We start from the raw sequence: 15372 nt of genomic DNA, 5'->3' as shown, positions 1-15372 counted from the left end.
ACAGACAATAATATGACGGATGCTCTTTCCTGATTCCAGTGGCGCAACTTTAGAGAATTGGCCTCCTTTGCCCAAGTAACCTGAACCCTTGTCCCCCTTTCACTTGAAAGATGGTCGAGTCAGGATAATGGGACTGATTGAAGCATCCCTGATGCCATCCACTTGGAAGGCATACTGGGCATCGTGGCAGCAATGGGAGATTTTCCTGGGCTTCAATGCTGGAAGTCCATCTTCAGGTCAGAGAGATGAGATTTCCAGATTTATGTGGAGCAGAAACCAGAACGGGGCATCTAAAACAACCATGGCAGGGGTGGGGTATGTGTTCCTGAACATGACAGTGTCGACATCGAAGACAATGACTTCAAAGCAACGATAACTATAAATGCGACATAGATGAAATAAATACATACCATAATTTAGATGCCCAGTATGCCCAACACTTCTTGTAGCCGAGAGGTATAAAATGGGACTGGAGAAAAGGGTGACGACTCTTTATCTCATCATTTGCATTGGTCACAGTCAGATAGCCGGTTTTTAGGTAGCAGTGCCGCAACTAGCTGCCTGTATAATGGGTACAGGAGGCTGGTCGTGGCATTGCCACATTAAAACCGGCTATCTGACTGTGACCAATGACTGTGAGCAATGGAAATGACAAGATAAAGTCGTCACTCTTCTCTCCAGTCGCATTTTATACCTCTCGGGTATAACAAGTGTCAGTCATACTGGGCATCTAAATTATGGTATGTATTTATTTAATCTATGTAGTATTTATAGCAATTGTCGCTTTGAAGTCATTGCCTTCGTTGTCAGCATTCTCATGTTTGGAAAATCGACTAACACCGTACGGCAGCACCCCTAGCTGGCATTTCTTTTATGACGCAGCTGCATAACAAGACCGAACCCACCAAGTGCATTGTAATATCCAGGGCAGTAAGGGGCTGGGGAAGGACACACACAGTTAAGGCGGGCACCAGTCTCCCCATTTCCATTGCCTGAGGCGGTTGATGGGAGCGCTAGCAGTAGCAACATCCAGACCATACGAGACGGTCCTTTTCAGCACTGCCTTTTCCAGGTATTTTCATGGTGCGTTTACAGTAGAGGTGGTCACTGACCCCCGTGTTTTGGTTTTGTATTCGGTTTTGGATCTGGATTACCTTCGTGTTTTGGTTTTGGTTTTGGCTTTGCAAAACCGCCCTTGCGTGTTTTGGTTTTGGTTTTGTTTGGTTTTGTTTTGCTATTTTCGAAAAAAATACAATTTTTTTGGTCTAAAATAACCTAATTTCTCTTTCATCCATCTGGGGGACACTCCTTAACCATGGGGTTGAGTCGGGGGGAGGAGTCTGGCACCCAAAGAGTTAACTTTTTTTAGCTGACAGCATATAACCCCCGCCAATTCCCCACATACCTCAGTTTGAATTGGATGCCCTTGGAAGAAGGTTGCACCTGAAGAGCTCCAAGAGAGACAGTGAACAGGGTTCACTGGTTATAGGTTTTTTCCTTTTCTTTTGCAGTTTTTTTCTTTTGACAGTGGCGAGAGGGTCCGTGCAAACGGAGCTGACTCGTGGGAGAAGCGTCTGTCGAGGGGGCGGCCCAGCTGACAGAGAGGTAAGAAGCGATTCTCACAGCGGGAAGCAGTCGGCAAGAGACTTTCCCCGCTGATGCAGGATGGGCGCTGCCTTTAGGCAGAGAGCGCCTTTACTGCTGAGGTTCCCCAGAAGCCAGCTGGAGTATACCAAGTTCCTCCTCACATGGGGATGGCAGTGAATTCTTGAGGATGGTGCGCTTTGAGTAGCGCTAGCGGGGAACACATTCTAACAGGTTTTCCCCTAATATAAGAGAAAGGGCAAAACGCTGTTAAGGTAAACAACACAGAAGGAGAGCCAGTGGAAGGGGAATGTGTTTGAGGAACACCGCTTCCCCCGCTCCTGCTGAGTGAGCATGTGGAAGATCCCTTTTTTGGCACCAAGCTTCAAAAGGAGGACAGTTGTAGCAGTCATTTGAAGAGAAGTGCACTGTTGACACATATCTTCCACGCTAAGTATCACTTTGTTTCTTCTGTATATGCATGCGTAATATGTGTATTAAGACTATGAGGTGTTGAGAGAACGGTGTTTAAGGAAAACTATAAAGTTCTCCAAACCTGTCTTATTTAATCAGAAATACTATGATATGTTAAATAACCTAGTCTGTATTTTCTGATAAAGGTTGTGGAAGTGTTTGGGCGTGCCAAACATATTGTCTGTTCCAAATGTAATGCTAAATGGGCCCAGGGGGTAAATGTATCAATATGCGGGTTCTTCAACACCCGCGTGTTCAGCCTCTTCCGCGATTAAATTTCAAGCGGCACTGCATTGTAAAGGGAAGTTAACCCTTTACAATGCAGCGCCGCTTGAAATTTAATCACGGAAGAGGCTGAACACGCGGGTGTTGAAGAACCCGCATATTGATACATTTACCCACAGGTGTTCTGTGCTAATTGCAGTCATTACTGAAAAACCTGCTGCAGCCTTTCAGCTTGACTAATTATACCTTATACTCTCTATATAGAGGAAAAGGAACAGAAATACTATCTTTTGACTGGTTCATAGATAAATATGTACCTGTATTTTGCGGTGTGGTAGCAAAATGTGAGAAAGATAAAGCAACAGGATTTCACCTAAGTAGATTGGGGAAATCACTGTTAGCAGAGACACAGAAGGAGATTCCAGTGGTAGTGGAATGTGTTGAGAAACACCTCTTCCCATCCCCCGCTGAGTGAGCACGTGGAAGATCCCTTTTTGGCGCCAAGCTTCAAAAGGAGGACAGTTGCAGCAGTCATTTAAAGAGAAGTGCACTGTTGACACATATCTTCCCCGCTGAGTATCACTTTTATTTTCTTCTGTGTGTATGTGTGTGCATGTGTAGATATGTATATTATAAGACAATGATGTGTTGAGAGAACTGTTGTTTATGAGAAAACTATAAAGTTCTCCAACCCTGTCTTATTTAAATCAGAAAAACTATGATATGTTAATATAACCTAATCTGTATTTTCTGATAAATTGTGAGAAGTGTTTGTGAATTTTGAAACGTGATTTAGTTTTTCTTATCTTGTGATGGCAGATAAAAGCAAAACAACATGTACCAAACATAATGTCTGTTCAAAATGTAATGTTAAACTAACAAGTGAACGGCTGGATCAGGGGGGGCTTTGTGCAGCCTGCACTGTGGCTCCTGTGAAACAGCCTATAGACACCTCCACCATAACGGTAGATCCTCCTGAGTGGGCAGGTGCCTTAACACAGGGAGTTAATACCCTTGTAAATCTGTTATCTAAACCAGTTGAGATCCCAGCTACATCTGGGGTTTCTCAGGGTATAACAGTAGGAATGACAGATGAATCATTTTCCCCAGGGGTCAGTGTATTTCCCCTTCCCAGCCCTCCCGGGGGTTTCCCAGATGGGAGAGGTGGGTTGGTCAGCGGTGGCTAAAAGCCTGGACCGGCTTACCCATCTACTGGAGAACCCCAGACACAAGCGTAGTGTTAAAAGACGTAGACAAACAGCTAAAGTGTTGTGGTCAGTGTCAGACTCTGAGAGTTCCTCAGAGGAGGAGGGGGAATTGTTGGACGATTCAGATGTGTCCATTATAGAGTCAGAAGGAAACTCTAGGCACCAGGGTATGGACGATCTGGTAAGAGCAGTTCGTCAGACCCTGGGGTTTGCTGAAGTAGAGGAGACAAAGTCTTTGGACCGCTCACTCTTTAAGAAGGCTTCTAAGCAGGTGGTCAGGTTCCCTCCCTCAGTTGAGTTGAGGGATATTGTAGAAGCCTCTTGGAAATATCCAGATAAAAGGTTCTCTATGCCAAGGAAGTTTGGCGTATTGTATCCCCTTCAGGAGGAGGATATGACCCGTTGGGAACAGGTGGCAAAGGTAGATACACCTGTGGCGAGATTGGTTCGTCAGACTACACTACCTGTACCCGGGTCAGCGACCTTACAGGACGCGACTGACAAGAAATTGGAATCCCTGCTGAAGTCGATCTTCTCGGCCACCGGTATTAGCCTCAGGCCAGCATTGTCCTCTACCTGGGTAGCTAGGGCCATGGAAGTCTGGGCAGGGCAGTTAGAGTCTGCCTTGCAGGATTCAGATTTACTGCCTCTGGCCATGCAGCTAAGGGAGGCAGAAGGCTATGTATATGAAGCGGCCCATAATTCGGCCTCCATAGCTTTGTCTATTTCAGCTACAGCTGTAGTAGCTAGAAGGGCGTTATGGTTAAGGGCTTGGAATGCGGATTCAGAGTCTAAACGATCATTAGAATCCATCCCGTATACGGGTGGGATGTTATTTGGTCCAGAATTAGACTCTTGGATTTTACAGGCTTCAGGGGGCAAGAAGACGTCCTTGCCTGTAAATACTCCAAGACCTAGGGCTAGGCCTAGGTTTAGTTCTTTCAGACAGCCTCCTTACGGGGCGGGTATGGCAGAGGCCAGACTACCGATCCAGGGGCCGTGGAATCGAGGAGACAGTCCCGTAGGGGAAGGTCATCCTTTGCCCCTGTGGCGCGGAGAGCTTCTTCCGCCAAGCTGCCGGATAGACCAGCGGCATGACTACCACCCACCTTTGGTTCCAGAGGGTGGGGTGGGAGGACGGCTGCTTGGGTTTGCCCGGCAGCAGACAGGGTCCTCGGTAGAATATCGTGATAGAATTCATGGGACCAGCTCACCTCAGGTTTTGGAAAAAATTACCTCGCTGGCTTCTGTCAAATCAGAAAGAGCTCAGGGCTGTCGATTTGCTTCGTTCAGACGAAGCTATTCAGGCTTAGAATTTCCAGTAAGGGAAAAGGTTTAGTCACACCCATTCAGGGTGCTAAGGCTAGTCGAGTTGTTCAGTCTAGGACCGAACTTCTAGAGTCTGAAGGGGTCACAGAGAATCCCTTGTCTAAGAATGAGTTTCTTGAGACTAGTGAGGGACTTGGTACGCAGCAGAAGGTTGTCTCCACAGGACAAGTTGAGGTCCTAGATGGAGTGGACAGGCAGGATCCTGTCAGACAAGAGGCTGTCAGTAGCCAGATCTTTGAAGCTGCTGGGAAAGATGGTGACATCTTTCGCGACCTTACCCTGGGCAGGGTCCCATCCCAGAGGAGCATTCCCGTGCTCAAGGTACCAGGAGAGGAGGTAGGTCCTCAGCTGGTGGTTGCTGGACAAGAACCAAACAGAAGAACAAAGACAAATAAATATTTGGACGTAGTGATGGCATTACGTATATATGTTAAGAGATCTGCAAAGATACGTAAGACAGAGTCTCTATTTGTGTTGTTTGACTTTTCCAAACGGGGATGGCCAGCATCTAAGCAAACTATTGCCAGATGGCTTACCCTGACTATCAGGGAGGCTTATGTCCAAAGTATTAATCTCCCTGTGCCGAAACGTATTGTTGCCCATTCTACCCGGTCGGTTGGGGCGTCTTGGGCGGCTCGTAAGGGAGCCATGGCGGACCAGCTGTGCAGAGCAGCCACCTGGTCCTCGGTCCATACCTTTACGAAATTCTACCAATTTAATATATTTGCGTCTGGGGACACCTCCTTTGGCCGTAGTGTTCTGCGTGCAAGGAGATCAGAGCGGTCCCACCCTTCAGAGGGATTGCTTTTGTAAGTCCCCATGGTTAAGGAGTGTCCCCCAGATGGATGAAAGAGAAAACGGGATTTATACTTACGATAAATCTTTTTCTCTGAGTCCATCTGGGGGACAGTCCGATCCCCCCCGTCTTTTCGTTGTTTTGTCTCCACTCCCCCCTCTGTTGAGTGGTGTGTCTTGGTTGATTGGCCTATCATCCTAAGGGCTTTGGTAATCAAACTGAGGTATGTGGGGAATTGACGGGGGTTATATGCTGTCAGCTGAAAAAAGTTAACTCTTTGGGTGCCAGACTCCTCCCCCCGACTCAACCCCATGGTTAAGGAGTGTCCCCCAGATGGACTCAGAGAAAAAGATTTATTGTAAGTATAAATCCCGTTTTAGTGCTCCACCAGTTTCTTAGATAAGTGAGGTAATTCTAAAGCTAATAAATTATGAGAAAAACAGTTTAATCCCTGGCAGGCCATCCTTAATTCAAACACTTGTCTGCAAATTATACAGACAAACCTGGTTGTCTACCTCCTCCATCTTTGATTATTGGCAATGTAGCCATTGTCTTTGGGTGTATATTACACCCTACACTTGTAGTTGAATATTAAAAAAAGCTGCCTGCACAGACTGTGGAACTAGAAAGTAAAATTAAATGGACCACGGTAGTTTGGTGGCTACCTATGCCCCCCCCCCCCCCCCCCCGCCCTCCACTTGTAGTTGAATATAAAAAAAGCAACCTGCACAGACTGTGGAACTACAAATTCGAATATACAAAGAAATGGACAAAGGAAGTTTGGTATCTGTCTGCATCAGACCCCCCCCCCCCATCCACTTATAGTAAAATAGAAAAAAAAGCAGCCTGCATAGACTGTAGAGCTAAAAATTCATTTATACAAAGAAATGGACAAAGGCAGTTTGGTATCTGTCTGCATCAGATCCCCTCTCCACTAGGAGTAAAATAGAAAACTATTCAGCCGATATATAATCTAGAATATAAATAAAAATTGAGAAAGGCAATTTGGTATCAGTCTGCATCATAATCATCAACATCCTCATTAGCGCCCTCGTCACCTCCACAAATCTCCCCCTCATCCTCTTCTATTTCCAAAGTGGCATCCTCAATTTGTGTATCAGCGGCTACACTCGGGCTATTCAGGTACACATCAGCAGAACTGCTGAAAGGGCCCTTCTTTATGGGTACACTAACAGAATGCTCATGATTAGACATACCACTGTTGGATGGACTCTCCACAGGGATTGGTGTCATTTGTGAATAAGAGCAAACATTATCCTCTAATGCCTTACTGTTATCTTGCAGCTCGGCTTTGACGTGTAACAGTAGTTAGCTGCACCAATTGTAGGCTCGGTAACTTTTTGGGATCTGCCACTAATAGCCAAAGGTGAAGGTCTCATTCTCTCTTTGCCACTGCGTGTGTAGAATGGAATGTTGGCAATTTTTTTTTTTATCGGCACTTAACTTTTGCTCAGTAACACTTCTTTTTCGCTTCAACACAGTAAAAAAAATTTTGTTTTTGTTTTTTGGACTGATTTCTAAACACTCTGTAGTTTGACATCGCCTTGCCCACATGACGTACTGGAAACACTAACATCAGGATTGGTGACAGAACCTGGTTGCTCATTCTGCTCATATGTGGACTGCTTTGAATCCATTCTCAGCCCAAAGCACTTGTAGTGCTAAAAATTATTTGGTAAGATACTGCTGACAGATAGTAATTTTGACAGCCAGAAATATTTATGCACAATTATGGGGGACACCCCAAAAGCACTGGGGAGTGCTAAAAATTAGTTGGTAGATACTGCTGACAGATAGTAATTTTGAAAGCCAGAAATATTTATGCACAATTAGGGTGGACACCCCAAATGCACTGGGGAGTGCTAAAAGTTAGTTGGTAAGATACTGCTGACAGATAGTAATTTTGACAGCCAGAAATATTTATGCACAATTATGGGGGACACCCCAAAAGCACTGGGGAGTGCTAAAAATTAGTTGGTAGATACTGCTGACAGATAGTAATTTTGACAGCCAGAAATATTTATGCACAATTAGGGGGGACACCCCAAAAGCACTGGGGAGTGCCAAATATTGAAAAGAAAAAAAACCTCTATCCTCCTCTCTTCTCTAGCGTTTTTTGTTACAACAATTGGAAAAAGAATATTGGATTCTCTGTCCCTGCTCTAATCAGCCTGTGACTACACCCTGCTCTCTCCCTCTGTCAAATGGCGATGGATTGCTGTGGAGGTGTGTATTTATAATCTTGAAGTATCGCGAGAACCGAGATCCGACAACGTCATGATGACGTTCGGCCTCGATTTGGATTCGGAGCGAGCGGGAGAGTATCGAGCTACTCAGCTCGGTACTTGGATACCCAAAGTTCGGGTGGATTCGGTTTTCGGGGAACCGGACCCGCCCATCTCTAGTTTGGAGTCAGCAAGCTGGTAGTGCTGTCTAGAGACGGCAAAGGGACTGCGCTTCTAGCCAAATACATAGTTATTTCAGACATACATGTGGCTTGTAAGTTGTTGCAATCCAAAACTGAACAATTTAGCAAAGGACAATGGCTAACCTCACCTGTGCAGGATGACTTGGTCATATGCCCACTCTCATTATGCACCAAATTGGCAGGGGTACACCCCAGAGATGGAACACTGTTGTTGTCACACGCTGACAGTTCCCCCTTCCCTAAATTCCAATTTATCTTGCACTTTAAACGCTTTCTATTCCAAGTGGGTCAGGACCCCTCTCTCTACGGCATTCACTCTTTCCAGATAGAGGTGCTACTGCTGTGGCCGAGAGGGGTTCCTCTGCCTCAGTCATTCAGTCCCCTGGCACTTGGAAGCCGGAAACTTTCAAGAACTACATATGGCTCCAGCCCTAGTTTTAACCACCCTAGTATCCCTCATCAGTAACCGAGGGCTCAGCTGCTTGTCGCTTTTAGTGAGGGCATGAAGGGATTTTTCCCGTTTCTCCTTGGATAAAGGCCTGATTGGCTGTTGGCCTCCAGTGTTTCTTTTTTCTTTTTTTTGTCCTTTATATGGGTTACATTTTGCCCCAAGCCCCCTTCCCCCCCCCCATTCAGCTGCCCACTGATGTGGCGTCAGCTGATGTTTCAAATAAGTAAATAAGTAAAGCCATGGTATCTATCCTGCCCGCCCATATGGAGAGAGTGCAATAGTATTGAAGCCTTCTGTTGTGTGCAGAGGTTTGGTTGGCCTAGCATATGTTATTGCAATGTCAGACGCTCACCTCCGTGGCTGTCATGCATGTCCATGGCCTTGACGTAAGTATTGTCTTGTCGTAGATATGCCCAGATAGAGGATCCACATATGGGTGCTCTTGCACTCATACATTCTCTGGGCCTCAAGGCACCACCTGGCCCACGACTGGTCACCTTTCCCCTGCCCCGTGGATATCAGGTGAGCTGGGAAGAATGTTATGAAGGGCTACATGAAACACAGTGTTTCTAGGCATTTCTCGGAAGCTCATGGTAATAATCCGAAGGGTTTGAAGATAACTGGAATAGAAAGATTTTGTCCTACAGATAGGGGGGGGGATCGTTATAAGAAATTGTGTAAAAGCGAGGTATCATGGATTTTTAAATTACAAACACTACACCCAGAAGGTTTGAATGAAACCTTGGAATTTAACGATTGGGATATTTAGATTTTAATTTATGTATTTATTTTTATATATTTTTTAATTTAATTTAGTTTACCTATTATATTAATTTTTGGTGGTATTATTATGATTTATATTTTGTTAGTTTTTGATTATCCTTATGTACGGATTCATATATATGTACTAAAGATCAGATAGTGTTATGCACTTTCTAAGTGCATTAATGGACATTTGTACCTTTAAGACCTCAAAGATCTGAACAGATGAATGTAATTAAATGAAGGAATACTCCCTTTAAAAAGGGCAACTATCCAGATGGAATAATACTGCTTGAAAAAGTCTGTTCATCAGACGAAACGCGTCGCCTTGTTTTATGTTGCCTACCACTATCTGAGTGCCTGAGTAATTTGATTGCTATTACCAAGCTTGAAACGCTATTATTATTGGGACCTATCATCCACATGTCATTTGTGTGTCTGGATCCGGATTTGGTGCGCACCGAAGGAACTGCTGCATGTTTTTTATCCTGACCCGCTTTCTGGTAAGGTGGTTAATCTTTGCCATTGCTGACAGACACTCATCATCAGCCGATTTGGATCCCCAGAGGTATGTGGTCTTTTGATTATATAGAGCCACTGAAGCGGAAAGAAGCTGCACCTCTGTTGGACGCTTAACATACATAGTATGGTTCTATATACGGAATTGTTATTGAATTTCAGTCGCGGCTGCGACAGGAGATCTTATTTTACTGATGATTTATAATATTCAAATTCTCTTCATCTGTCTATTTACCGGATATTATTCATATTAGATCCACAATAACGGAACTGTTTTTATTCTCGGAGACATGTGGTATTTGATTGCCAATAGCCGCTGAAGCACTAATAAGCGGTGCCTCTATTTGATGTTTCACACACAAAGTGTGGTTCTCTCTATATATAGGATAATATTTGTTTTCTAACTGTGACAAGAGATTCCACTTTCTGGATAATTAACAGCATTTTCATTATTCCCTTGCACTGTTTGATGACTGGATAACATCTATATTTGATCCTTATAAGGACAGTTTTTTGAAGATCTAAACTCCAATAAGAAACATCATTTGCATGTACATGTAATAGTTCAATTTCAACTGTATTTATATATTTGAAGAGCAAAAAGGGAAAAACAATTTCTCTGCCTTCCTTATATCCTGCAGGATCCAATTAAATCTGGATATCCCAATTATATTTACCAGCTGATGATAAATAGGTGTATTGGGTTGCATCGCAATATATGCATGTATATACATGATTATGAGGTCATGTGATCTGTTTTTTATTGAGATCTATTTATATCTTTACATTTTTATTTTGATTTTATTTGTTTCTTAGAAAAGCCAGTGTATACATAGTATACGTTCCACCTTAACTTTGTGGTTGTCAGCATATGATACATGTATTTTACACAGCTGTTTGACATTTTTTATTAAAAACCTATTAGGTACTTCTGCGCAACTCTCCTTTTTCCCTTTTGTGAGCTGGGAAGAATGGACTTAGATGGGTTTCCCTCATGCCTTTGTTGGAAAACACGATAGCGATGGCTGCCCCCCCACCAACATTCTTGTAATACGTATAGGGGGTAATGACCTGATCAAATGTAAATTCTTAGCCTTGATCATCGCCATGAGGGAGGATATCCAGACCATTCATACTAGATATCCAAGCTCTCTTGTTGGGTCCCCATATCGGCCCCCATACTGAAGACAACCCTCCAGAATATCATTAGGGCCACAGGGCGAGTAATAGTCTCCCTAGTAATAGCCAACCCTACGATTTCGATTGACAAGAAACACATTTTTCAGGCTTGAGTGCTTTTCATAGGACAAATACACAGGCATTTAGGGTCACAAGCTAGGGGTATTGGTGGCAAGCTGGGAGCCACTTAGAGGACCCAGCAGTGGGAAGGAGCATAGGCAAACCGAGGGGTGGTTTCCTAGTGCCTGGAAACCCCTCTCCAAGCCTGGGGCACTGTATAATTGAGGTAGCTGGACCCTGCTCCAGCTTTCACACAGCTCTGCTTGAAAAGGGAGAGCTGCGTACACCTAACAGTAGTGCACACAGCATTGCCCATGTATATTATGGTGATAGGAAGAGTTGGAGAGCAGCCAAACACTGTCTAAAATTATAGCCACGCCCCCATGCATGCTGGTAATGCCCACTGGCGGCGTGGTGTGGAAACCCCCCTCTACAAATCCTGCGTTTGCCCCTGAGGAGAGCGTAAAGTCAGTAACTAATCGAAAGGTGCTACCACTGATTGCCCGCACATCACTGCCCCTTTCAAAGTAATTAGGCTTTTGAGGGTATATTTACTAAACTGCGGGTTTGAAAAAGTGCAGACGCTGCCTATTGCAAACAATCAGATTTATTTAGTACATTGTAGAATGTACTAAATAAATGATAACTAGAACCTGATTGGTTACTGTAGGCAACATCTCTACTTTTCAAACCCGCAGTTTAGTAAATCTAGCCCTTGGTCCTTTAGGATACCTTGACCTGCTTTGTTCGGGCATGTCAAGGTCAAGTCCAGAGAGGGAGCAGTCACGTTGACACCAAATATAGCACAAACCAATGGTAAAGATTTAGTCTTGGTCAAGTGGTGGAATGTTTACCTCCCACTGATTATTTCTTAGCTGACTGCCTTGCTCTCCCCAACACCAGAAAATAGGACTATTACTTTATTCATTAATAAACTGAACCTTTTTTGCCAAAAGTATAAACATGTCAGTGTGTTTATTTCAGTTGAGTTTTGGTAACGCGCATACATCAGAGGGGTAGTGTGGTGCAGGGAACAAAAGGCATTAACACTATGCATTTTATAGTTCACAAACTGCACACAAAACTACTAGAAAAAAAGTGGTTTGCAAGGCCCAGTTTAGTAAATCTCCCGCCACATCTCTTAAGTTTGTTGAATGTGTGCCATTTTGGAAATTATTGGTCATTCATAAATCATACATTTTAAGCACTCCCACAGAGAATGTCGATGGAAGTTAGGAAGTGGGTGGGGTGAGTCGAAGCTCAAAAATCAGATTGAATTGCAATTATGAAAGCAGAATTAAAAGAGAAATTAAATTGTACTATTTGTGAATTTTGAAAATTCGTTCAAAATACAGTAGACAGAATTTCTGGGGGCTTAATACAACTCTTAATAACATGCTGCCTCACACACATTATAAGAGAAAAAAAAAAGTTTTTTTGAATGAATATTCCCTTTAAGTAAATTGTTATTGAAGCATTTATTACCTAATCCAGATTTACTCCAGCCACAAACACCACTAGCAGCACAAAAAGTTCAGCTCACATGGGTGATTACACTGGTAATAAATGCCACCATTAGATTACGTTCAGGAATTTTATAAATGCCAAGCATGGAGAAGGCTGAACAAAGTACAGCAATATTCTTTTGTACAGATAATAACATATTACAAAATAACTACAAAGAAGAAACTCCCAGGCAGAGATCATGGAACAGCTTGGGGATACACAGACAATATAATGTAATATAAAGAATGCTGTGGTCACATAATAAAACAAAGGACAAAAGAAACCCGAAAGACATAATTTTTAATACACTTTTATTACATTTCTTAAAGTTACTAAGAAAGCTACAAATGGGAATGGACTAAGAGAATATCAGGTATTTCATTTCTTTTTACAGGTTTTCCTTATTCTCCATCAGCTTCGCTAGTTACTTCAAATGATACTCTCTTCAATGAAATCATCAATGACACAAAGCATTTATTAAAGGTATATCATTTTGCTTTGAATAAGGCTAATTATATGTTACAGTGTAACCTAATATTTTAAGAAAAAGTAGCTTACAGATGTTTGCTAATACTTGTTACTACTCACAGAGCCATCATAATGTGATTGATTAAATAAAGATTTGGATTAAACAAATTTAGACTATTCATTTTTAATGAATTTAAATCCGCTATATAAATAATCAAATACTCACAGCCATTACATTCGGTAAATGTGCGTTAATATTCCAAATACTGGAAATAACAGGATTATAGAGCATCTTAATGATGGTACTGTAACATAAGTGGTGACATAGTGACGCACCGGCGTTTAATTAAAAGCATGAGCAGTAGAATAGTAGAACATGTTTTACCCAACATAGAATGAATCAGCAAAGAAGTGGAAAAGACCAAATGATACAGCCAGGCAGTGCGTAAAGTCAGCACTACATTGGTTATATAGGAAAGAGCACTACAATTATAAATGCAGTGATTCCAATAACACATCCATAGTTAGGCAACGTTTTTAGTCATGAATTATTTTATGTAGACTGCATAATGTGTGAACCCAAAAATCAATCTGATTATTTTCAGGCATGTTGGAAAATGAGGTCAGAAGATTACCGCTACCGGTTGTCTTCCAACAGCACTACAGATCCCAGTCTAAAATATAATGTGAAATATTTCATTTAATTAATGCTCTTAACTTAGAAAAGTACTTGAGAAGACTACAGTAGGACAATACTATTCGATGGATTGTCAGTCTATGTTACTATGTTAACATGCAACATAAATGAGGTCTTTGGAGATCATAGCCATATTAATTTGATAATATTCAAAGGCAATTACACCTGTGCAGGATTACCTTGCCGTTATTTATTGTTCTCCAATAAGGTAGATAATGCCAAGGCTAATTAAAGATGTCCCAGAACGTCACATACCCCTTTACACACCATGCTGTCATGTCTTCTTATCACCAGATAACCATGCATGTGTCATTTTTCATGTGCATGAATGTCCAGCAGATATATGTATAAGGGACAGTATATACTATGCAGTGATCAGCTGTTAAATAATGAGGCAAATGGGGAAAGAAGAACAATAAGTGTGGGTAGGGAGATAGTAAGAATCCTATAATGGTCATTGCACTGATAGCACGCCCCTGAAAAGAAAAATAGCAAAGTAGTCAATATAATCAAAAACATACCTCACTCACCAAAGCACCATTGTCCACTGAATCAAACCATCACCATTTACACATGAACTCTTGAGTAGAGGATACTTATTTAGTTTGCAAATAATATTAAAATTAAAATCAGCTTGTTTGAATATTATTTTATTATTGTTATATTATTATTTTTAATTTGAGACAGTTGCCATAGCTACAAATAACATTCCCCCCCCCAAAAAAATTAATCTACAAGTAAACATTTGAATACTTTGAAGGTCTATTAAGCTGAGTAAATCAATGTGATGTGAAACCATGATTAATGCAACAGTGTATGAGTGTTGATGATTTTCTTCCATTCATTTATAGGAAACAGAAGTTACTAACTTGGTTCCAGAACAGCCAAAACAGCAGACTGTAGAGTTCACTGTTACCCTCAACAACCAACAATTTACAGCTGAGTTAAGTGATCCAAATACACCTCAGTATCAAGAATTGGCAACAAATTTTCAGAACCAGGTCAGTTATTTTTACTACTTAATGTTTCCTCTAATTTCACATTGGCCTTAATATCTTCCTTTTTAATTCAATGGCAATATCAATATAGGGAGATAAAAATGTGAATTCAACTCTCACTTAAACACACATCTTTTAGATCAGAGGTGTCCAAACTCAGCCCTCAAGAGCTACAAACAGTTCATATTTTCAGGATTTCTTTAATCATGCACAGATGAGTTAATCTATTTGGCTGGGTCAGCAATTATCCCACCTGTTGCTACAGACAGAAATCCTGAAAACATGACCTGTTGGTAGCCCTTGAGGACTGAGTTTGGACACCTGTTTTATATATAGATGAGCAAGGTTTTCAGAAATGTTATGCAAAATATTTTCCTCACTCCTCCTCTTGCCACATATGTTTCCTGTCCTACACCAAACACACCATACAGCAAAATGAATTGAACGCCGTCGTCTCTGCTCTGTCCATATACTATAAGTTCTGCAAAATGCAAGGTTGCAAATTCAGTGTGAGATGGCCATTCTATAAGAAAACGGAGAAAAGCAGAGTTCTTTTCATACCTTCGCTCAACTCTATTTGTACATTATTTTTAATTCTCCCCTTTTTTTGTACATGAGGCAGCTGTTATACCTTTGCTTCAGATATGCACATGTAGTGTTAGTTCAG

The 15372-nt window shown here is 42.1% G+C and overlaps 1 protein-coding gene across 4 annotated transcripts in view; it reads left to right on the top strand.

The window, feature by feature from the left end:
* Positions 1 to 15372, top strand: part of IMPG1 (interphotoreceptor matrix proteoglycan 1) — a 288481-nt gene that overhangs the window by 93839 nt on the left and 179270 nt on the right. For all 4 annotated transcript variants that reach the window (XM_075202665.1, XM_075202667.1, XM_075202666.1 and 1 more), the window contains 2 exons: positions 12937 to 13025; positions 14559 to 14708. In XM_075202665.1, the coding sequence (XP_075058766.1) occupies positions 12937 to 13025; positions 14559 to 14708 (239 nt within the window). The remainder of the gene's footprint in view (positions 1 to 12936; positions 13026 to 14558; positions 14709 to 15372) is intronic.

Source organism: Mixophyes fleayi, chromosome 3 (genome assembly GCF_038048845.1).
Source record: "Mixophyes fleayi isolate aMixFle1 chromosome 3, aMixFle1.hap1, whole genome shotgun sequence".
NCBI classification, from domain to species: domain Eukaryota; kingdom Metazoa; phylum Chordata; class Amphibia; order Anura; family Limnodynastidae; genus Mixophyes; species Mixophyes fleayi.
This window is presented reverse-complemented; position numbering and strand designations above follow the sequence as displayed.